The sequence below is a fragment of the Erpetoichthys calabaricus genome, chromosome 18 (assembly GCF_900747795.2).
Source record: "Erpetoichthys calabaricus chromosome 18, fErpCal1.3, whole genome shotgun sequence".
In the NCBI taxonomy this organism is placed as follows: Eukaryota; Metazoa; Chordata; class Cladistia; order Polypteriformes; family Polypteridae; genus Erpetoichthys; species Erpetoichthys calabaricus.
Genome location: NC_041411.2, coordinates 19498815 through 19524643, shown reverse-complemented (window position 1 = coordinate 19524643; position 25829 = coordinate 19498815). Strand labels below are relative to the sequence as shown.

Below are 25829 nucleotides of genomic sequence, written 5' to 3'. Positions count from 1 at the left end.
AGCTTTCAGTGTTTGTGTAATGGCAGAGCTGCTGCCTTTTTTCCTCTTTTATTTTTTAATAAGAATTCTTTCCTTTCACTACATTTTGTGTGAGTCGATCCCATTTGTAATAAGCTCTCTGGGAACTGCAGACATTGCTTTTCTAGAAAATGCCATTTAGGCAGCAAGAATGAGATAATGAGGGGTCTGACAGTGAAGCAAGGATGGGTGAACTAGCAACCGTCGCTTTTCTAATGCCGTCAGCGTTGGATTCATCTTCCCGAAATGTTTCAAAAGTTTGGCTCTCCAAAACTCGAGTGTAACGTATCATTTAACACTGTGGCGGTGCTCAAACACACACGATCACAAAGTTGTTTTTCCTTTCCACTTTAACCCCCTTCCTTTAGCACAGAACATCGTTGACCATATGCTTTCTTGTCCTGCTTTAGCTCAAAAACGGAACTTCTTATTACTAACATCCTAGTAGCCATCATGCACAATTAAAAAGCCAAATGCCAGGAAGTGGGTGTGAGTGTTGAGTGCTATAGGTATATTTCTAGCAGAGTGTTAATTGTGCCCTTCTATAATTTTATTTGTTTCAGGACTGAATCCATGTATGTAGGTTCTGAACCCTCGTTTTCTGTTAGTAAGCCAGAGACTGTCTGAGCAGAGCTCGAGACCGCATGGGAAAGCTCTTCATCACAGAGCACAATAAAAACAAAATGCTTCACAAAAACACGGAGAAGCAAACCAAAATGTGTTCACTGTGCTGACTTGGTGAGCTTCATTGATGGTTAGTATGTGTAAGAATCATAAAGTGACAAAGCAAACAAAACATCATGTCAGTCCTTAGAAGGATGAGAGATTGAAACAGAAGGACACTCATTGTTACTCTTCTAGTGATGCCTTAATGTTCATTTTTGAACCCATTTGCTGTAGTGTTTGTATGCCTGTCCTGGCAGAATCTGGTGCAAGGTAAGAACCAGCCTTGGACAGGACAGTCACCCGCTAACACTTGCTGGCCGTTTTAGAGTCCATAATCAGGCTAAAATACATGTGGTGGGGATGTGGAGAGAAGTGGGGTCAGCTGGCTAATCGTCGCACCAGTGGGCTCCCCCTTCCTTACAACGGTTTTCACATATTTCAGATGTGTCGTCCGCTTGGTTCTGTGCTCATCTGAATTACGGTTATTGCAAACTCCAGAAGAGCTGAAGCAGTGTGTGCCCGAGCTTTTTAACCTGAATTTATAATAGGCTGTTTCACAACTCTGGCTCGGTCAATCGTTTTATGACCTTTTCAAGATGGCCCATTAGTTTCCAGGCCAATAATCTGATTGAAATAAAAATTATCCCCCTGATAGCCATTTGTGTGAAGGGATGGACTGTGTCTCCACTCAGACAATGCTTCCCAAACAGACTCCCAATCCTCAAGTGAGTCGTGGCATTTTGAGATGCAAGTTACAGCAAATTAGATGGAAGGCAGTCTAATGCCGGCAAGTGGACCACAGGGAGCGTTGTGGTCAGTGTGAGCGTGGGCTTTCATGTATCACGTGGGCTCTTTACGTATGTGAAGGCTCCTTTTTATTATGCTTTACTTGCCTGATGTGCTGGCAGTAGATTTGGTTTCTCTAGAAATAATAAACCAAGCTAATGTAGGTCGCCCTTTTTTATTTTTTAAATTTTTACCTTAAAGTTGTGCTTTATCCAGGACTCTGTTAGTGACCACAGGTGCAATTTTCTTTGTTTCTTATATATATCCTCACATGCACTTTGCTTCATGTAACCTTGAGTCATCGGCAGTTTGGGGTCTTTGAACATCAGACCCCCTCACCCAGGTGACCCACCCAAGGTTGACCAGGTCTCCGCTTTGTCCAAGTAGCATTCACATGCCATGACTTACCCCTCCTGATCTACTGCCGTTTGGATATTTATTATGGCTGTTTTCTCTGCTACCCCCATTGCCCCCATTTTGTAGAAGACCCTGTGATAAAAATAGGCCACAAAGTGCCTGCATCCTACTATAACAGGCTTGCACTGTCCACACCATCCCTGTCTCTCTTATCGTCGCTGTGCTTCCCTAATCGATGTTGGGTCCAGTGTAACCACCTGGGGCCTCATGTATAACGCCGTGCGTAGAACTCGCACTATAAGATGGCGTAAGCACAAAAGCGGGAATGTGCGTACGCACAGAAAAAGCCAGATGCAGGAATCTGTGCATACGCAAACTTCCACATTCTTCCGCTACATAAATCCCGATCAGCGTGAAAAGTAACGCACGTGCACGCACCTTCTGTCCCGCCTCAAATCCTCCCAGAATTATGCCTCTTTGAATGTGCAAATCAACATAAATAGCCCTTAAACTCAGCCTTCTGTGAAAAGACAATGGGAAAAGCACGGGGGAAAATATAAGAATTTCAGCGAATACCAAGTGGAGGCAAAGGAAAAACATACTATTTGTTGGTTTAAACAGTGGTATAATCAACAAAAGGAAGTTGATCGAGTGACATAGTGTCGGAGAAATTCGAAAGCTCAAGTTCACAAAGTCGCACAGTGCCCGAAATAAAAAAGTTGTCACATATCAAAGTCGGCGTGAAAAGGCAACTCGTAGCGGACCGTCTTGAGTGTCATATGAAAGCTTATTAGGGTACAGAGAAAAAAAATAGGCACACAGTGGGGGAAAAAAGCACGAAATATCAACTGTAATCTCGAAATTTCCACTTAGTTTAATCACGTAGTTTATTTTGTCATTAAAGTAGAACATCATAAACTTCATCTTAAAATAGTTTATTTTACTAGTTTCTCAAATCCCATCGTAACTAAAGTAGCACATTAAATGCTTTGTTCTGTGTTTAATCTTCTATGTGTGTGAATCACTACGTGCTTCCGTTCTCTCTCTTTCTCCGACAGGACACAGAATTCATTACATTCGTGATATTTCAGCTCTCTGAATAATTAAAATACTGAGATGTATACGTGATATTTTTTTCATGATGATAGGAATGAAAGCATGTTATTAAACATGGGAACAAGGTGATGCAGTGATTGTTCATGTCTCACGCAAGAGGCTTGCTGCGCCATGCGCGACCTTCGATGAAATAATTTATTACAGAAGTACTGTCTCTTTCAAACATACTAACCTCCAATACCTGTCCTTACTTTTCTTTCTCCAAATACCCAATCGCCACACAATCAGCTCTGTAATAGATATTAAGCCATCTGTAAGCTTAGAACGCTGATTCCTCATAACGTTTAAGGAACATTGAAATATCTTCGTAGTACATATTTAATTATTCTATCCGTCTATCCTTCCAGTGTCGTGTCAGCACCAGCAAGAATACAGCGCAAGGAAGGCAGGAGCAATCCGTGAACTAGCTACCGCTGCGGCACTGTGTCCTCACATGTATAATTATTAACGATAGATTATTTAAATGAAGTTTAAAGTTTTATTTGTATACTATAATCAACATATTTTGCTGCATTTCATCTTAAAAATGATATCGTCATCATACGCGCTTTATAAAGTGGTGCAGGTTGTGCAATTTTATAACTGTAGTTAGTGCAAGTTTACAGTGAGGTGATTGTACTTATAAGTATAAACAGTTCTACAAGGAGTGACCACACAGGAACAGTAGCACTGCTTTGACGCTGGGTGCCGCCAGTCTGCAAAACCAAGCGGAGAAATTGCGTACGCCAGGGTATGAGGTACCGTGGAAATGTGCGCCAAGTTTAGGTTTTATACATCGCGATCTGAGCGTGGAAACGTTTGTACGCAAGATTTCCGTGCGTACACACCGTTTATACATGAGGCCCCTGGTGTGATGATTCTGTTACAATAAGAGTTAGTATACTGTGTTGTGAGTATCATGAAGACACTCGAGCAAGGAGGATGACAACAGGGAGACACAAGGCACTACAAAAATGTGGAAATCACGTTACCTGGCAGGCATATCATCAGCCCTCAAGTGGTCCCAGTGAAATGTCCATACTATAACAAAAATGCTTTTCGCATTCAGTTGCTCCTATTTTTGCATGACGGGATTTTGAAAGTAGATTATTCTGAACACGAAATACAGCTGAGGATGACCTAAAGCTTTGTGTTTTTTTTTTTTTTTTATATAATGCTGAACCCCACAGTGCACCATCTTTGCAGAACAAAGCAGATGCATATGTTTTCCGTACAGATTGTTTATAGCTTTCCATGTGCACAGGCCATATGTTCCTGACAATATATACTGTAGCAAGCCCTCATATCTATGGCAAGATGAACATTTAACACTGTGAATGTCGTCTATCAGAAAATAACAAGGATATCATTTTAAGGTAACAGGTAAGGTGTTTGGAAGCATATCTTATTAGCAGATGCCATTCTGCTGCCGAGACAATAATGAGTTTATAAAGGAATTGTTCCCAGGATGTTGGGAGACACTTACTCAACAACAGGAAAGGTAAAAGACAAAGAAAAGGCCTGGCAGAATCGACAAGCCTTGTCTGTCTCTGCCAAGGTAAGGGGCTCATTCTGTCAAGTTAACCTTCCCTGATCCCTGGTTGGCAGGGCTGTCCAGTTTTTATGGGGAACACCCTCAAAACAGGTTTCTGTAAATTGTGTGTTATCTCTGAGCGATGTGAGCCTCTTCCTGGGTGGATACCTGCCCAACGCCAAGGGGCTGCCAGGATAGGCGCTTGGTATCTCTTCACAGCTGGTTCACAATAAGGATGTGCCCACCTCACACACACTGGAGCACAAGCTTGTGGAGGCCTTGTACTTTGAAGGCCGTCTCATAGCCTGTCTCGCACACAGTGTTCACACCCCGATACCTGCCATCTCAAAGTGATGCATTGTGGCTTCTGAAATGCTGAGTTTTGTTCTGTAATATGTGGTATCGTGTCACCCACCTCCAAACTACAGCACACTAACACACACACACACACACACATTAACAGCTGGTCGTCCTCATCTGAACACAATAAAGCTTACCATGTGTGGTGTGCTACTTTTGTACAAATTTGCTCTTTTTGTCCTCCCCCTCTTTTCTGTCACCCTTACTATTACATGTCATGATGCTAATGGTGTTTCTTTATTATTGGCTTCTAATAATAACTGAAGTCAATTATGAATTAATCATAAAATGATACGCTCTCAGCTTTCATTACAAAGTGAAAGAAATTGGCAGTAAAAGCTGCTTTCCAGTGCTGTCAGGAATCTTTAACTCTCATTATAATTACCTTCACTGTTGTACATGATGTGTCCCAAGACTTTAAAAAGGCCTGCTTTTCAGGAACAAAGTGTTAATGTAGTCAGAGTGCATTCTGTGATATTTACTCAGAGACAACAAAAATCCCATCAAGCACTCTGCGTTTCTCACTGCGCACCAATCCACCAACTTTTTCAGGTTCTTGTGTGTAAAATTTACCATCAGTCAGTGTGCACAAAAATGAAATCTTGCATGCATTCCAAATGTTCAAAAGTTAACCGATTATTAAAAATGCAGACACAAGTTTTTTTTAAATCAAAGACAACCACTTGCACCAGCCAGACGGAGCCACAGAATCTGGTCAGGGCATATGCAGTAAAGCGAAGTTACTTCTGAAGAAGTCTGAAGGATCTGGGGATTTGTTGGTGATCAAAGGAAAAGGATATCCAGGAGAGGTCTGGGTGATTTGAGGGCCTCAGTGACCACCACATGCAAGAAGCAGTTCACAGTCTGAGAGAGCAAGGCCTCCCAAGGGAGCAGGAGAGGGCTTCTCAAGCTGAACCGGTCATGAAACTGTTTGAAATAAGAATGGGAGAGTAAACAGCAAGACAAGATCTGAGGAAGAAAAGCATACGTGAGGTGTAAGGGGGCGGATGTGCAGCTGCTGGACTTTAGAGAGAGAAGGAGAGCAACTAGGGGCTGGTAGGACATCTGCCAAGGCAGTCTGAGCATGCTGGATGATCACCTCTCGTTTGTCAGATTCCTTATGTCTTTCTTCAGTACTCTTGTGAAGTCTGGAGGGAGGTGGGAATGATGAGTGCAACATGGGAAAACTGGTGAAGAAGTGTTTTGTGGGGGGATAATGGGATTTGATTGCATTTTAGAATATACAGAGGAGGCCAGATTTGAAAATTCCGATGACAAAGTCTTGATGTAAAAAGAGCTCATCCTAATGTTTTGGTTTCTTACATCTGCTTTTGGCAGCACATCATTTAGTGTTGCCATCAAAGAAAATGTCATGTACAGTATAAGAACAAAGGGAGTTACGAGGTGTGTTGAGGACCGTGGACAAGGTGAAGATTTAATGGTCATTTCATGTAGCTGGGCCCAGCATGGTCAGCTTTTGCGTGGAGAGTGAATGTTCAGTTGGTGTCCATGTGTTGTTGTTGTTGTTTTTAATCTGGACACTCTAGTTTTGATTCGCATTCCTATTTATGGGAAAGTTGGGGTAACTGGAGTCAGAAGATGAGCCTAATTTCCATGAGTTTCCCTGTCATGGCCTGGATTGGTCTTTATCTTGCTGTCAAGACTGGCCTAAGCCCATTGGGAAAGCAGACGAATGGAAGAAGCCTTCCTCCTCTGTCAAACGATATATTTCCTGCACATTCACTGTTAAAGCAAAAGATGCCACTTTGTGATGTTGATGGGACAACTCTGTGGGAACTCCAACTTGTTTACAAGTACAAATCAGGCAGACACTTGCTAAAATTGGCCTGCAATTGGTGATATTTTTCTAATACAAGACACGCCAGTATGAATTGTTTGCCATTATGTAGGTTATGAATTTTACAAAAGGGGAACTTTCTTCGACATTTTTCTGTACTTAGGTTGTTTCACACTGTGAAAAGTAAGGAAAATTGTTATGGTGTCATGATATCCCAAAATGATTGGAAGAAGGAAAAAAAACAGTTCTGTGGTAGCAGCGGCATGTTTTTTGTGTTTGGGGGCTATGGTCACACCATTTTTGCCTTTTGCTTTTAATACACCAGGTACTCCATATCTCCATCCCTTCTTTAAATGCAACGCCTGCACGGCTGCAAAGTGTTAGGTTAAGGTAGGAAACTGAAGCAGGCAGCAACCTTGAATAACCGAGGCTGCATTTATACAGGCGTGCCATTGACAGAAACTCTAGATGACATGCTGTGTATTCATGGAGGATGGAGTTTGTGACAGCTCTGCAGTTGTACTCGTAATCTGCCGAGTGAGACCTCCCAGCAGCACGATGACACCTGTCTAGAAGTGGGCTAGCATGCTGCCCAGTGATGTGCACACCAAGTGGTGTCCTGGCCTGGGGCGGCCCAGGATGGCATCGTGTCAGGCAGAAACCTCTCAGGAGTCCCCTAATTAGATTCAATGCATTTCGGGGACACCCCCCCGGACACTGTCGACTTATTTTTATTGGAGTCATCAAAATAGTGGGACGTTTCTTCATGGTATCCAGGGACACAACCTTTAGCTCTTTAGAACTTCAGTTGTTATTGAGATGAGGTGCTAATGGATTTTTTTTTTTTTTTTTTAAGAAATTAACATTTTTAAAAAAGGAATGGTGCCCAAAAACCAGTAGAAACAGAATGAAAGTGCTGCTGACATGAATGAGGGTACTCCATGAGGGTCAACTTCATTATACCACCAAGCTAATCAACATACAGTAAATGCTTTAGTTAGCCAAGAATCTGTAGATTTGTCAAACATGCTCCCGTCAGACCATAGGCTCTCAAAGCCACTCTCGGAGGCAGGAGACCTGTGGCTGCAGAAGGGCTTTCCTCCCACTAAGTTTATAGCCTTTAATTGAAATTATAACTGAATTAGTTGGTTGTCTGAACAATCCACCTGCTATGTCAAAAATGCTTAATCCTGACTGCTAATGTGTTCCCAAATGTAGTGCTTCCAATGTATCACCAAATTATAAAAATGGTGGGAAAATCTTACTGTGTGTATCACGTTAACTATGTAAGGTTTATAGTAGGGGACTCTCGTTGACGAATAGTGATGAGTGAACGCTGCATAATCGCACAGTGGATTATAATGGTGCAGTGGTCTTCTAAGGGGATGTGTGACGATGATGATGGACTGAGTATTGTGGCCACAGACGTGATCGGTGTGTGAGGCAACACTGCTAACCACTGCGCCACAACCAACAAAAGATGCAGACGGAGCGAATACGACAAAGAAAATACAACAAATGGCCACAAACTAGCAATAGGTTAGAAGTTACAGAACATTGTGCCCATAAAGCCCCAGCCTTGGGGCGCACTTCTTCACCCGCTTGTTTGGTTCCAGGGAGTCGTTTATAAAACTTGCAGCTACTCTCAGTAATGGACTGTGAGCTGTGTGTACTCAGGACCAGAACGTCAAAACAGCTGACTAACAAACGGGGAGGCTGGACTGTACATTTACCAGCACTGCCTGTCAGTAATTGAAATGTAAAGCACCAACATTATTCAGAAAGGTGCCTAGTGGGGCTGGTGACTCCAGTCCCTCACTTGGCTGTGCTTGATGCTGTTCTTCATTCCTTCCTGGTGGCTGATGCTGCTGTGATAGGCTCGGGCTCCCATAACCCTGACCTGAGTGAGTGGATGAATGTATTATTCCAAATGTGTTCAACATGTACACCTTTATAAATATGGGTGTTTTCTTCTTTGTTTTGTGTCCACCAGGGCCTGTTAGCCCCATGAATGGATCGGGCAATGCTGAGAAATGTAATGTGGAAAGGTAGCTCTGCCTGAAGTGCCAGCAGGGTGGAAAGTGAAGGAGGGCCACGATTAGAAGTCCCAGTAGTTGTGGGGCTTTGTTTTACAATCAGTTTAACTACCGGTAGGTGCTTCCTGAGATTTCTAACGAAAGGGGACTGAAGCTAAGAACTTTCTCAGTATTTATCCTGGCAGGGCCCAAAAAATCCTTTCTATCCAGAGTTTAAAATAATAGGAAAAAAAGAGTACAATAAAAAGGAAAAGCAAAATAATAATAATAGGTACAAGAATATGATGGAGGAAGAATATCTCTACTGTATACGAAAGAATAATATTTCCTGAGGAAGTTACATGAGTGTAAAGCGTAATGAATGCACAGACCAGCGTGATGTAATGAACACTGATTGAACTTCATGGCTGCCTGGAAACGCATTGGAAAAGAGAAGCTTCCGTCAGATCCTTTAAAATCTTGCCAGGCTCATCTTCACGTGAATGGTGGAAACTTGAATGACACTCCTTACAAACTGAATATAATATTACAGTGCACATCTCATCAAATGGAAATGCACTCTTCTCTATTGTGAATTGTTACAAATAAAATCATGAACAAGAAGTATGGCTAAAGCTAGGAATGGTTGAGTGTCAAGAAGCACACCTAAGTGAAGAGCTGGCCAGACATTACAAGACAGGCGTGCCTACTCTGTGACCACCTGTACTGTAAATCTTAGGTCCAGCCTTCCCTGTCTTCAGCGATCCACTGTCCACATCTGCTCTTAAACCTCCTGTGTGTGGCTCTCCCATGCATTTTTTCTTTCTTGCTTGTGCAGTTGCTCTTTTTCTTGTCCTTCTTTCATCTGTCTTCACTTTTGTTGCTGGCTACCCCGTTAATGAGAACTGCCTGGGTGTTCTGTTGTGAGCATATGTTGCACCACAGATCTCCATTACAAGCAAATCCTAATTGTTCGTTAATCTGCTTTTAAATTCTTATTCACATAACCGTTTAAGAAGTGACAGAATTAGCAAGTGTTATTAGGTTGAAGTGACAGTACATCCTAATTATATGTCAGCCTTGCCTGGAACTGTAGTACAGACCCTCTTAGGCAGTCCTGTACATATTTCAAAGTAGAACGTTGTTATGTTTCACTTTAAAAGTCACTCCAGGCAAAGCAGTTCAGATGCTTGTCAATGATCAGACAGAAGCTGAATATTAAATCTTTATCAAAAAAGGTTCAGTAATAACGTGCGGGGCAGGCTGACTCCTACTCCTGGGTCTTCAACCCAACATGTCTTGCAAAGTCTTTGTGTGACAGAAACAGGCAAGATGTATTGAATGATTCAAGTTTGCGATCAACCCAAGCGCCAAGTGCTCGGCCTCTGCACAAGTGTATGGATACACATTGACTGGAGGCGGTCATATGTCTTGTCGCTCACGCGGATATTTAAAGTGTCACCTTACCATCTGGCTGAGTAGCCTTATTGGGACGTACAACATCATTTAAAGCAGGCGTCCATATGAGTGGTGTCTGTAGACCTCCTGCCTGAGCAGCACAAGAGTGCAGAGAGGGGGTGACGTCAGGCCGTTGGTCCTCCCCTCCGCCACACGCTGGTCACAGTCCACAGCAGCAGTCTGTCAGGAGGCCTAGCAGATAAGCTGCACATAAGCATTTGGCTCTTTTTCCAGGACAGCACATGAGTTTGTGCAGGCTTTGGTCAGAAGACAAAAGGTAATAGTCAACATTAGACGTGTCTCTGTGTAAAGAGGGAGAGCAGCTATAGTATGCTGAAACAGAGTCACTGCCCCTCATTACGCTCACTTATTGTGGTCACAGATTGTGCACAGTAAATGCGTATTATAGTTTACATTCTAAAAAACTGAACTCCTGTTAATCTGGGCTCTGAGAATTCTCCGTTTCATAAGGACCGATCCATTGCCCTTGACGGATGTGAAAATGATAAAGCATAACAAATGTAAAGCAAACCTTTGACTGTTTTTATGGCAGGAAGAAATGTTCTCTGTGTTGCCGAGTCCTGATAAGCCTGATAAACTCGTGCTTGAACAGACTGGAACAGATGGTCTTCAGTTTCTGCCTGTCGCAGCCAGTACTGCTGATTTGAACATTTCTGTTAACTTACATAAAGCATCTCTAGTAGAATGGCCTGTCTTTTACATTATAATGCTCTTTTATACATCTTTTAAAACTGTGACTTGAAAAGAATCCTCAGAAATGAATTCTGGTTAACTCGTTTATTTGTTTTTCACACATAAAAAGGTACACAAAGCTTTTTCAGTGCCCTTTCACTCAGAGACGGTCAATTCCACTAAGGACGGTTTATAAATGTGCATCTTACCTTGGAAAAGAGGGGTGTAAATAGAGTGACCCTGACATTTGCATTTGCTACTATCTAATGCCATACCATGTGCCACGTAAACATTTCCAGAAGTGTGAGTGTTTGTTCGTCTTTGAGCCTTTTAAATATGGAATTGTGACCTCGTCTAGTCCTCACGTTTGAGTAGCTGGTTTAATTATAATTTATTCCTTGTAATTCTGCCAGTTAACCTGTCCAGTTTAAAAGATGATCATCTTGTACTTGTGACTGTAGTACTGCAGTTTGTAACGCATGTTATGTGAGGGCCTTTTTACACTTATATATCCTCTCTCTCTGGGCCTGGACACATTTTTAAAATAACTTGGCTCTGATGGCGTTACCCCTGGTTTAGCTGGCAGACGTGTTTCACATTATGTTCCCCTCCATTTCTTAACCCACCTATTCAGTTCAGGGTCACAGGAAGCTGCCACGTATCCCAGTGGGAACCAACCCTTGATGTAGCATGGGACCATCACAAAGCACCCCTTTTGTTGAGCCATTTGGACATTTCCATGATTGTACAGGAGATGCACATGACCCGGCACCAGCGTTTGCACGTTCTCAGCACATATGCATGGGTGAGTGTGGGTGGTAAATGCTGGTCCTCACTTGTGCACGGCGGTGTTGGCACAGGCTCTGTTTTGAAAGTGCATGGACCGCTGTAAAGCCCAACTATCTTCAGCTGCTCCATTCACAGTCTCTAGGCTTCAGTGTTTTTTGTTTTTTATTATTATTAGCAGTAAATATTCATGCCTTCATTGTATTGTATGTCGTACTGTAGTTCATGCCAAGGATTTGGTGTTTACAACAATAATTACTTGATTATCTGAGTATACACAAGTTTTCAATTCAAATGTTTTGCTTTTATTTTGGAATTTAAGTATGAATCCCTCAGGATTTTGAATTGTTTTCCTGATTAGCAGTTATTCATAATAAATGATTGTTGCTTGCATTTTCCCTCTTCTATACGGATGATGAGATGTCTATTGTATGTGTAAAAGCAAAGCAAACATTGCCATCTGTTTTTGACAAATAACGCAGCTTTATTCATTCATCTACCCTGTAGGCAACTCTCTGACTGACTGACAGCCACCCCTTCGTTGTGTTTGTCTGATTCCAATCGACATTCCACTTCACCCAATGAAATCTCTCGACCTCAAACATGAAGTCGCCGCAGACAGTTTGGTTCCAGCCAGCCTCTAACTAGTGCTTACATTTTAGCTAATGGAACGTAACGTTTTCCACACTAGCCTTGTAGAATTGGAAGTAGACGTGTTCACAAGTGCTTTGCTAGGAACACCACTTTAGCATGCAGCATTATCACCACCAGCTACGTCTCCACACAACGCAGTCTTCCATATCGAATTTTCTAACCGAAGCTTGAGAGAAAATCGGTGTCCAAGGAATAGATTGTTTTAAAAGTGATTTTACAGTATATAATGCCACACTTAGTACACATTTCTCAATTCGGTGTCAAACTAACCATACAGTTCAACCATTTAAATAAAGTCTCCCAGTACTGAGAACACCAGGAAGAGAAGAATTCTGATAAGTCCATTTGATGGACTGATTGAAAAACAGTGGACATCAACATCACTACTGTGCAAAAGATGGCTTTCCTCTGAAACAAAAGCATGGTTGTAGGTAAACAGCAGATACACGTGTATTAAAAAAATAAAATTTAAAATAAAGTAAAATAAAGCCACCAGTGACTCAGCCTGGTATTTGCTTAGGAAGACTAAAAAATGCAGTGGACATGCTCTACCTCTGATGATCCCCAGTGGACTCCTGCGGCCTGTACAGGTCTCAGTGGTGTTCTAAAAATTAGAAGAGTTAAAAACAAGCAAATTTATCAAGCCAGGGGTATAAACAGATATTACAAAAAACTTCCATAAAGTAGCAAGGTTTTATATAAGAACTCTATAAAGTAAGGAGGTGTCCAAGTGTGCGGCCCGTGTTTCACTTAGGACTTGCTGGCCATGAACTGGACACATATCAGACATGCAAACTACAATGTCATTGTGTTCTGTACATGTGACTGTAAACCTGAAAGGGATCTTTACTAATAAAATGAATATTTAACAAGTTATACTGACATTTTTTTGTGTTTACAAGGAAGGCACAGGCTAACCTGGCAAAGCAGGTGTAAGTCACAAAGCCATGAAATACCAAATGTGGATTCAAGTCCCCCCTGCTACTAAGAGCAATACACTGCGGTATTGTTCTGTGTGTGACTTCAGTATGGATCCGTGGGTGAAAACACACTTTAATGTTTAGATTGATATTGAGGGAGGTAACAAATCATCATCTAATTCCAGAAAAGAGGTTGTTTGCCAGTGAACACAATGAAAACAAATTTTCCAAACCAAAGGGGCGTCAGACTGTTTGGCGAGACAAGCAGCACTTCTTCTGGCCCACAACCAGATTTTGTTTCCCTCTTTCGTTGTGACGTCCTAGTAGTTCACCTTTCTTCACGTCAAGTCAAACTTACACAGTACATAGTGAATATAGCACAATGAAAGTCTTACTTGCATATCTCCTTGGGACAGTTGACAATATCAAAATAAAGAAACAAACTTCCTCCCGCAATGGCCTGGCACCCTGTCCAGGGAATTTTCCTGCCGAGGCTCCACTGCTCCATGACCCTGCTCTGAATAAGCAGGTTTGGACGAATGGATAAACAATTAAGACCATTAAGTAAGTATAGAGAGACAGTATACCGTGTACCATATGTGGAATGGCGGAGGTCTTTAATTATGATGTTCTTTTTTGTAAGGCAGCAAACGGTGTACACGCCCGGAGTAGAAGGCAGGAGGGGGCCTTTAGTATTCTGCGCCATCTCCACCACCCGCTCGAGGTAAAGTTCAGACGAGAAGTCCTTAGAGCAGTGGTGCCTGTACAGATGACGACTGCACTGACACACTCAACCAAAAGCAGCTCGCTTAGCCTAATGCTGCTGAGAGCTGTCGATGTTGGTATTGGCATTGGTACACCACCCTGTGAAATGTTAACCTTATCATAAAATAGTCAAAATAAATGATGAAATGTACATGCATATTAATGAGAACCATACTGAGTAATGAGTGAACAGAAGCAGGCATTACACTTTACAAATGAATTTCTTAATTAGCTCTGAGAGATATACAGATGTCTGGACTTGCGTAAATTGGAATCTGGCACTTAAATAAAGAACTGTCCTGTAAGTTTAGCATTGACCAACAACAACAAATGGCATCTTCCTTTAGCACCTGTCATTTACACTCAAGGTGAACCACTAGTATGCAGATGGCTGATGAGAAGTAAACCTCTGTGTGACTTTAAGCACATGCTGTCCAGTTAGTCTCAACTGTTTTCATTACTTTTCTTACCTAATTACTCCAGTATAAAATTACAGGATGCTGCAGCCAGCCCTACAACATCAAGGCAGGAAGAGCACTGGGCATCTCGGTCACATCAGGGGTCATCAGTCAATGAAAGTGCACCTTTTTGAGGTGTGGGAAGGAAGGGTCTGCTTGGCGAAACACCATACCAGCTATACCTCTAAAGCAGCGGCGCTAAGCTCTGCATGGCTATGCTGTGCGTGTCGTTGTCCGGAGTTCAGACAAGCTTCTTAAAGGGGTACACACTCTCGGGACGCAAGTTCAAATGCAGTGTCGCTGGCAGGGCCTTGTGAAGTATTCGTATAACAATTTGGCCCACTTACCAGCTTGATGGCTACACATTTCCTTATAGTTTTTTCTTTCTTCACTCTATTTTTTTTTTACTTTATTATGCTGACTTAGTTTGTTATCAACAGTAACACAGTGATGTCTGATGTCCCCCTCTTCCCTTTGGGATTTTGCCTACCACTGTCCATGGCACAAGTTTATTTGAAATAAATGATGTATTCTGTATTTGATGGACCCGTTATTAAGTTACCTTATGCAGCCTTACCTTTCCAGGTTGTGAGCATGTGGAACAATACTAAGTATAAATTTAAATCATTAGTGCCGTATGTCGCCAGACACTTAATTGCACAGATGTTGTCAAACACTGCCAAACAGTAATGAGAGATGTCACCGTGCACTTGTAGTCTGACTCCCATTCCACTAAGACTGGTCTTGTTAACCGCGTGTTCTGCACGTGTTAACATTGAGAGATAATCCTAGTGAAATGACTAGGCCCGTGTGTACACTTCTACAGAGTAGAGCATTTCTTCCTCTGGAGCTCGTATAACACCGTGATAATAGCAAACGAGATGTTTAACAGCAATAATGTAATCACTACGTCTGCAGACTTGTAGAAAAGCCAACACAGAGGTTGGAGCTGCTGCTACTGCACAGCCACAGAGGGCCGCACTCAAATCCCAGTGGGCACTGCTGGTATGGAGTTGGCATGTCTGCCCAGGGTCCTCGTCTCCATGAAGGGCAGGCAAGTTGTTGGGTGACTGACTAACCGTGTGAAGGACCGCCATCCCACTAAAGTTAGTTCCTACCTTCAAACTGAAACCAAAGTTTAATACTTGAATGGACGATGGAATTGTAAGAAGTCCTTGTTGAATTCTGCTTTTTCAGAGTTGCATTTGCCTATCTGAAGTATTTAAAGAAATGCCTCCCATTTTTAAGACCCCTTATAAGTGGCAAACATGGAGTAAGCAACCAAAATTTATTCTGACACTAACAGACAGGATTTCATCTTAATAAGACATTTGACTTTACATGACTGTGAAATATCAATTTAAAATAATCCATGAAAAAGAATGTTGTAGTATTAAACACGAAAACATCTGTAAAATAGCTGTGATAATGCTGAGCAATGTATAAAAATGAATTTGTTCTGCCTCCTTCTCAGGCTGAATTGATAACAGTTGAGGAAATCAATGGAAAAACAGGGACAGCTTAGTTTGAAAGGAGCCCTTCACGATTTTAAAGGAAGACATGTCTGTGAGAGGCCTGGCATCCACTCATTGCTAGAGGAGACGTGATCTGTTAGGGGTGTTCCTGCAGTAGCTGTCACCTGGGGGCCACTCCACTGGGAGGCGTCTCGCAGACCCACCTCAGAGCGTCACTAACACTGGTGAATACACTGCAACTGGCGGTGGCCTTGCTTATCAGTGGGTCTCTCATGTCTTCGTACTTGCTGTCATTTTATGTGACTTAATTTTTTTGGACTGTGCACAAAGACCAGAGTGTTCATTTTAAATGTTAATCAGTACATCCATCATGTTGACAGGACTGTGACATTCAAACAAGTTTTACTATCCTTGAATCACTGCTTCCTAGCTGCAAGTGTATGAGGACCTTTCAGTGCCCCCCACAGTAGGCCCTTAAGCTACATCTTGTAAACCTGAATAATGTGTTTGTTCGCTGAGAGGAAGGGTACTTTGGTTAGAAAGAAGTAGTGTCCTTCACCACATCTTTATTTACTCGTATTGAAATAAAAGGCATGAAGGCTGTGAGGGAAAGCAAAGGGCAAAGAGTGGTTGGTACTTTTACTATTCAGACTTAATGGGACCATGTGTGTCTGCTTCATGCTACCTTCATGACTTTACAGTTTAATAATAATAGTAATAATATATTTAATTTATATTGCTCTTTCTTGTGCTCAAAGTGCTTCAAAAACAGTTCAACATGCACAAAAGAAAGAATAGCACAGCAAAAGGTCCAGTTAGTACCACTGGGAACAAGCGAAAGTCACACATTAAAGATCAGGTAGTGTTTTCATACACGAGACACCAAGCTCCAAATTAGAATAAGCAATCGTACACAAACAGAAAATACTAGAAGAGGACCGAGAGCAACCTCATTTGTGTAAGGTTACATTTAGACATATCCACTTGTTTTTGAAATTGTCCACAAGAATTTTGGTCAGGAAGGAGGACTCAGTCAGAGCAGATCATTTAAGGATACCCCTGTATTGCGGAGGACGAGGATAAAGAACGTCTTAGAGCCAAACCCTTGAGGGACATTGGACATTCCACTGGTATTCTCATGATGTTTAGGTCGAATCTAACAATTGCGGCCTGACCTGAGCGGCGAAGTGCTTTGCACTAAACAGCCCACACAGAGACGCACTGTTTGGAGACGCACATTCTGCAGGCATTAGCAGTGTGTCAGTTAAACAAACAATACAAAGACTGTCGTCCATCGTAGTTTCATACAGGGGTAGTGAGTGCTTCGTCCTATGATGGACCTTCTCTTAAACAAAGCAGTGGTACAGCTGCAGAGGCCACAGTGCACAGATCCATACCCGGGCTTTATTTCAAGACCGTGGTCTACACTCCTCGTTTCTTCTGACTTTCAACAGCCAGAGTGTGCTGTACAAACGGTACACGTTACATAATACAAAAGCTCTGGTATCTCTGACAGCCACTCAAATCCCAGACAAGCACCTACTGTATGTTATATATCTACTCCACAATGTCCGTTGGGTGTCCTTGCACAGACAAAGATGATTTGGTTCACTAAGCAGTGTGGCCTGTTGGTCTAAGGGCTTTTACTTGAAATCGCAAATAAGAAAACACATTCACACTAATCTACTATGGCTCCAGTATGTAACGGTAAAGTGCTAAGGTAATCCCCCTTTGAGTTCGACAGTTTGAGTCTAAGAAGGACCAACATCAACCTGGTGTAGCAGCCATAGAAGGACTCAAGCCTTAGCCACAGATACTGAGGGAGAGGAGAGGATGACGATGACTTAAGGAGCGAGTCTATTGCTTCTTTCACAATAGTCATGTCATCATCTTGCTTTGAAGGAGGCCAATGAGCTCTCTCTGGGCTAAAAGTGCACTCCTTTATTAGTGCAGCTGAGGTGATCAGCATGGAGTCGCAGATTCAAGTTGATGCTGGGATCACGCTGTGGTGGGCAAAGTGCAGACATTATAAATTATTGAAGCGGGTGACATTTAAATTTGTAAAGCACGGTAGTATATAAAATAAATAAACAGTTTGTCTGCAGGCTTAATGAGTGACACGCATCTTCTGACAGTTACATTCTGTTTAGACTCCATGGCCTGTCCCCAGGTGTTAGTCGTGTCCTTAGCGGATCTGCCTCGTTTTCACAGCTACATCTTTCATGACAATTTTGTCAGTTTCCACCAGTTTATAAATCCAAATGTCTACTTGCCTTGTGTTTGTAATCTGAGTATCTTGCTTGGTCTTGTGATTCCATCCAGATGCTCCTTCCACATTTGTAAACTGAAGACCAGGGGTCTCGTAAACACATTTTTACTTTTGTTAGCAGAATTACACAGTAACAGAAGTGAGGAAGACCCTTACATTGTGGTAGTCAGATGATTTCTTCTGCATACCTGCTAAATAGTAATCTTAGCCAACAACTGATTGTTTTAAGTTTGATAAGATTCTGATTTTGTCAAACAATCGCCAGCTTAGTCTCACTTAGACATTTTCCTTATTAGTTCTGTAAAGACTCTTCCTTTTTTTGTAGTCTTCACTTTTGCCAGTCACCCCTTCTAATCTACTGATTTAATGGTGCTTACTTCATTTTTTAAAATGGCACTGTGGTCTAACAGACTATGTTTTGATGGCACTTTGTGCCAAAGAAATCACAAATTGACTAGCCACTTTAGTCTAGGAAGTCATTTAAAGTCTGGATGACTGCGTTTGTGGAAGCAGTGGTGCACAAACTGTTATTTAAAGTCAATTTGGTTTATGTATTAATGACGCGGTGGGTTTGAATTCTGTCTGTTTGACACAGAAAAGGAAAGACAAGCTATTTTTGTCATTGCACCCCCCCATAACTTCTGCGTGTCTACATGTATCTGTGTGTAATTTGTTGAGTTATGGCGTCTGCTGACAGGTAAGGAGCCTTGCAGGCGGTGTCGATACCAGTGCCAGTGGTACAGTTCTGTCCGCTCATGTCACCTAATACATACTGCATGGCTTTGAGTTTTTATACTGCGGCCTGCTCTGCTGCCCCTCCACAAAGCTCTGATCTCCTAGATCACAAACTTTTTCTTTACTTAATCAGTGACATCTGTTTTCCTGCTGCACCCTGCTTTGACCCAAATCTGTCTTTTTTTCTTACTGTTCTGGGTGGAGAACAGGACAGAGTGGCACAGAAGGTGACATTGGCGCAGCACAGTGGCCCAGCAGTTAGCTCCCTGACTGCACCCTGGTTCCCTCTGCCTTTGCCGCACGTCTGCACAGTTGGCAGGCCAAGTGTTAGGTTAGTGAGCAGATCTGAGTCACAATTAGACGGATTAGATTTCCAATCTATTGTGTTCTGGGTGATCTTCTATCATTATTCTTGTCATTTTAAATTTTAAGATATAAATTACAACTGTTCTGTCTTTCTTAATTTGTAAATCTAAAAATCAAAGCTGAAAATGAGACCCTTTCCATAATATTGTACTACATTTCAGATTTAAGTAGAAACAAAAAAAAATACCTAGCCATGTAAACAGCACTTGATGAACAACAGGGAATTTCAGTATCCTGTTCCGGATTTCACTTTTACACGAGCAAGGCTATTGTTCAAATGTGTAATCTGAAATGAAGCCGGCACTCAGTAGAATATCTATCTCCGAGTCACAGGACGGAAAGGCTAAAAGCTTATTTGATACACTTGGTGTTGCCCACAGGGATGCAGGCTGGAGGTTATAGTCAATTTCAAAACAGATCTGATAGCAATATTTTTGCCAAACCATGCTTACCATAATTTATACCTCTTACTCTGTGGAGAATGTTAATATGTATGCCATAAAATAGCATTCTTTCAAACTATTTTTGTAAGCAGACAGGGAATCTCATAAAATGTGCATCACAGCGAGCTGAAACAATGAAGGACTCGATTATGGAATCCTGTAGGTGTGAACAGAGCTTTACTGACATGTACAGAGGTTGGATATTTTTTCTGTTATGTTGCCAAGAATGTGACGAGAAACCAAAAACACACAAATCAAATTCTGATTGGCGCCTGCCAACATTAACATTTGCAATCTGCATCTCCTTCATTCATCTACACACCTGAGACTCACGGTTGTGTAACAGAACGCTCTTTTTATGCCGTCTCCTAACCAACAGTATAGATTTCCTTTTCCCTGTCCCAATTAACACAACACTTCCCTTTTTCCTAGTTCTCAAACCCCCAAAACTAATCTGCTCCCATGGAGCTGAAAAGGACCCACTGTACATTCTTTTTAACGTCTGACCAGCAGGCCTACCCACTGTGCCACCAACAGAAAACAGTGATAGCTGTGATGGCAAGTATGGCCTGACCCTGGCTGGCCTTTTTATGTGATGCCTTACATTGACTGGCATGAATGCACACACACAGGGCACTGATCCCCACAGCAGAACAATTCCAAATCTGTGACTTCTTCAAGATGCAGTATGGCCAACATCAAAACATGGCACCCACCACAAACTGTACCAATACAAATAAGGGGAGAGTTGCTCAGGTGCTCTTGGGTCTTTGTGGCTGTTATTATTCAGAGGGCTGCTTATGATAGAGCAATTTTTTGTCTTTAAATAAAGACGTCTTTGTGCAGGCCCAGCACTTTGCTCTCCCAATAGGAGCGTCTGTATTCCCCATGAAGTCCTTTGAAGCAGCACACTGCGCTAGTGGAGAATATTTTACCTTACTTCAAATCATTCCTAACCTGACACATTTATAGCCGCAGGCTCTTTGTTGGTACTTGCTTCTGCATAGATACTCAGTAGTCTGTAAAATATCAAAAGAACGAAGTGTAATGAATGAAGAAAATCTAGAACTTTATATTTCTGTAATGCCTTTTCATATTCGGTCATGTGTGAAACAGCTTTACAGCTATTCCGCGGGTGCTGACATGCGCTTTTCGAAATTACTGGGCTGCAGAAAGGCTGAAATGGAACCAGGACGGCCATCAGTGACTAGCAGTGTGCTGTTTAGATTGCAGTGGCATGTGGCGGCGAGCAGAGACTCTTGGAACATACAGGGCTTCAGTAGTTTATCGGCACTTTAACAACAGATGACCATCCCTGAAGTGCAACACAGTGTGTATCGGCAGCCACTTACATGGAGTCATATGTGTCGCTCTTAACCTAACCTAATTTTCTTCTTTAAACCATTCTGAAGTGTACTGACCTCATGTACTTCTCATGCTTTCTATGTGTCCCTCACATTGATCCTTTGCTCTTTAGCTCCCTTTATGCAAGCTGTTTTAGAGGATCATTTCAAAAGTCTTTTATCTTTCTGGTCTCATCAGTCCTTGGACCATGGTAGCCCACATTTCTCTCTTTAGTACTTTTCACTAATTGACATTATAACTCCCCTGCTCTGCCGACATTGTGTTGTGCAGTGTGTGTATCTTCTGTAATAACATCAGCTATCAGTAACTCTGAAAACACTCGTCCGTAAACCCTCTGTGTACATTTCACTGGTGTGCATTTGATGTGGCCGCCAAAGCCATTGCAGCGGGAACAGCAGGGTGTGGTGGTGCACAGCAGCACTGTAGATTGGGAGTTGGTATCTGTAAAAGCCCCTTTACCTTGTATCCACCTTACACTACCCACATACATCATTCCATCTTTTAGGGGCTTTTGAAGACTCGGCACAGTCGGTGGTAGGTATCGAGTTCTTCCTTTAGATCCACTGCAGCAGTGCTCCTCTGGTTAGACTGCCTGGGCAGGAAGACGTGGTGGGAGCTCCTCAGCTAACATCAAGCAAGCCCTTTAGTGTCTTAACTGCTGCTTGACTTTGCGTTTGTATATTTGAAAAATCATATTTTTTGATGACCTCATTTCTTGATTTTAATAAACTATTATTTGTTGTTTGAGGTATACAAGTGATATTTGCTGAGCAGTCCCTCAGCGTTTGCCTGTGCTTTTTGAGTGTTTGAAGGGTATGAGGCCGTGCACCACAGACGCACTCCAGTGTGCGTAGACATGGCACTTGGCCCCTGCTTGCCAACCTAACATATCTGCATATTGCATATTTGATCTGCACCAATAATTCAGGTCTTCTGCCCCCAGTCCCATGATGTGCCAGTAGATTCAATGGCAAACCTGAACTGCTTATGCATGCTGATGTCTGAATTTGAATGGGAAGATGAAATGAGAAACCGAGAACAGAATTGTTTGCAGGGTGCAGGTGCAGCAGCCATCCAGGCGCAGGAGCTCTTGAATTGAATATAAACATTTTAAGAGTAAAGATGGAAAAGAAACTTCAAAGAAAAGGAACAAGGAAATGCCCATCACTCAGATCAATGCATATTGTTTAAAGTAGCAGCTCAAGATCAGAATAGTAGTGGGGATTACTGTTTACTTTCTAATGGTCTACAGCTAAAATCTACAAAGGGCCCAGTGCTCAGTCAGGAGTTTCCAGCATGTCGAACGCTGTGATTGTAACTTCGTGACCTGAAACGTGTTTATGTTGACTTGCACACAGAGCCAAAGCTGTACTGTAGCTAGTGCTTGTGATGGAGAATTAACTACTAAATAAATCTTTGTGCCTTGCAGATTATGTGACAAGCAGGAGCTGATTTACAGATTTGTACTCTCAAACTAATTGATCCCCACGGACAGGAGAGCAATTTAGAATAAGCAAGCAAACAAACAAGTGAGGGGACTGCTTAACGTCTGAACTGAATAAACCACTCCAGCCGTTTGGCACCGTGTTGCAGCGTTTTGCTTGATTAGAGCGTCGTGTCCTCACAGGTGGCACAGTGGTAGCGCTGCTGCTTTGCAGTAAGGAGACTGTGGAAGATTGTGGGTTCGCTTCCCAGTTCCTCCCTGTGTGGATAGCGCTTTGAGTACTGAGAAAAGCACTTTATAAATGTAATGAATTATTATTATTATTATTATTATGGAGAAAGAGAAAGTGTTTTAATTGAAAAAGCGCATCCGTGAAGTGGTGGAGGCTTCACTACCATTGTTTGTGTGAAGATGTTTTGGACCATGCATCTTTCAAGCTGTTGACCTTTATCAAATAACCAATTAAGACAACCCTGGCTGTCCAGTTGCAAAAGCATGGCTACTCATGTGCACTGACTGACCGGGTCTCCCTGACCTCTACGGCCCTCGACACCTTCAGCCATTGACCCTATCAGTTGAACTGCACAAGCGGGCTGCTAGGGGCTGGGTGTACGCCTAAAGAGTAAATGGCTCGCTGTCGGTCTGTCAACCACAAGTCCGTTGGTTTTCTTGAAAACACACACCTTTATAGGATTCATTTTCTAGAAATCAGTGATACAATGAATATGACATAATGTTAAAAATGCTTTGGCATAGTAAAGATGGGTTCACTTGGCTGAAAATAAAAACTACACATATTTCCATGTCAGTAGCTGCATTTCTTGTTATGCTGTACATACAGCTGGAAAGGCTAAAACTGTCGTGGAGTAAGCAGATTCAGACCATGGATTCATGTGCACCTTACCCACTGGTACTTATACCCACACTGACGGTCTGTCACTTTTGTATTTCCAGGGTGGAGGGTCCATTTCTTGAAGTCATGCAGATCGAGTTTGAAGTGGATAACTTCAGCAACGGGTTATCCTCTCATCCAGTCATGTGGCAAGTGGAGTACCAAGGAATAAATACAGCCCCCGCCGAGAAGATCTCCTGGGTCCATGCCAGTCAGAAAAGCCTTACTGGTATCGTGCCACTTGCAGAGGTAAGAAATGCCGACCACAATCTTAGTACTGTGCAGAATGACAAGTACTGCAGAATCCGCTGCAGATTCCTGATCAAATGATTATCTTTGCAGTGGCCTTTTAGTAATTTTGATGAAGATTAAAAAGTGGAGCTAATGACCGTGAACTCGTCTTCTGGCTTGTGGGGCATGCAGAGTGCCTTGGTAGAAGCCATCTAAGATTTATTTGAAATGTTTGAGTTACCTTTAAGTTTAAAATCTAAATGTACAGCATGCTATGTTGTTTTTGTGTCTACTTCATAGTTTGGAGGACGCTGTGGCAATGTCTCGCTTGCTTGCCTGTTTGTGCCTTTCACTCTGTGTTGCATTTGCCAAATAAAAAAGCTGGTATTCTGCATGTCATCTCCGTAGTATACTTTGAATTTTGAGATTTGCTACTTCACAGCAAATATGAAAAGATGTCAGTTACAGTGCACTGTAGGACTGAGCAGGCGTTGCCTTTTGCTGTACAAGAGACCTTGAGTTAAACCAGAAGCTTGACTAGGTCCTCACTAGGCCGACATTCCAAAGAGGTCAAAGCGTTTCAATTGGTTTTACAAAATAAAAGAACCAGTAGGAGAGTGGTATGCAGAAAAGCTGCGCCTGCCCAGAGCGCTGTTAATCTAAAGGAATGGTGGGAGTTCTTTATGTTCTGAAGGACAGAGAGTAGCCACACATGTGGTCAGTGACTGTGGGTTCACCTTGACCAAATACTTGCACCAATGATGTCATACAAAAGGTGACAGCTATCTTAAGGAAAGAAGTCAAAGCAGTCTCATAAGTGTGTTGACAACTAATTGAAAATGTTGCCAGTAGGAAGGATGTCTGTCTAATGGATCTGGAAAACAAAATTACCTGCACATACAGGCAAAGGAGCACATTTTTGCAGAAGAACAGAAGCATTCAATTGTCCAATCAACAGCCTTCAGCTGGCAAGCAAACGTATAGGAACCGGAGACTGAGAAGTGTTTCTTATTCCCCAGGTGTGTCCTGTAAACAGTAAATAGCCCTAAATGAGCACTCTTGGTTTTAGACATGGCTGTTATCTGTGAAGATTGCATTTGATGTTAGAAAGCATAAACCAACATGAAGACCAAAGAGCTGTTGACGGGAGAAAAGCCAGCCATTCTGAAGCTGAGAAAAGAGACAAAATCAGTCTGAGAAATTGCAGAAACACTTGGCATATCCAAGACAACAATTTGGAATGTTCTGAAAAAGAAAGAAACCACCCATGAACAGATTAACAGACATCAAGAGGCATCACAGACATCAAGAGGGTCGGCCAAAGAAAACAACAACAGTTGATGACAGAAACATTGTGAAAGGTGTGGAGAAAAAGCCAAAGGCAACAGTCGATGACATCAACAACAACCTCCACTGTTCAAAGAAAAGAGCACAAGTATGGAGTCCAAACCACAAGATGCAAACCACTCATCAGTAATAAGAAGCGGAAAGCCAGCTGAGCCCCAAAAGTTCTTGAATAAACTTTTATGGACAGATGAGGTCAACGTTAACCTCCATTAAACTGATAGAAAGGCCATAGTGTTGAGAAAGTCTTGATCTGCTCATGGTCCAAAACATACACACTTACCTGTCAAGCACGGTAGAAGTAGTGTCATGGCTATGGCTTGGGCTTGTATGGCTGTTTCTTGATCAGGCACACTAATTGATAAGGTAACTCATGATGACAGCAGGACAATGACTTCAGACGTCTACAGAAACATTCTGTCTGCCAGTTTACAGAGAAATGTATCCAAACTAATTGGGAGCAACTTCATCATGTACCAAGACAATGATGTAAAACACTGCCAACTCAGCAAAGGACTTCACTGGGGGAAAAGTGGAGAGTTTAAGACCGGCAAGTCTCCCAGAAGCAGAGAATAAAGGGGAAAAACCCTGAAACCGAAAGGCGCTGTGGTAACAGCCTGGAAGAGCAAAACAAAAGATGAAAGCAACCATTTGGTGATGTAGGTGAGTGGCAGGCGTGATGCAGTAACTGCTAGTAGTGTATATGATATGCCACCGACCAAAAATTAAGTGTTACTTACTTTAAGACTATGTGTTCCTATACATTTGCTTACCTAAAAATTGAGTGGTTTGCTAGAAAAGCTGTGATGTTCAATGTTCTTTAGCGCATCTCGTTGTCAACACCAGGAAATAAAACCCAAAATTCTGGATTCACATTCATCTTTTTATCTCAAACCCAAATG

The 25829-nt window shown here is 42.3% G+C and overlaps 2 protein-coding genes across 3 annotated transcripts in view; both read left to right on the top strand.

Annotated features, from left to right (window-relative positions):
• Positions 1-25829, top strand: part of ypel1 (yippee-like 1) — a 1016165-nt gene that overhangs the window by 696843 nt on the left and 293493 nt on the right. The window lies entirely within an intron of this gene.
• Positions 1-25829, top strand: part of si:dkey-215k6.1 (transmembrane protein 132C) — a 410128-nt gene that overhangs the window by 278877 nt on the left and 105422 nt on the right. For both annotated transcript variants that reach the window (XM_028823992.2, XM_028823994.2), the window contains exon 4: positions 23415-23601. In XM_028823992.2, the coding sequence (XP_028679825.1) occupies positions 23415-23601 (187 nt within the window). The remainder of the gene's footprint in view (positions 1-23414; positions 23602-25829) is intronic.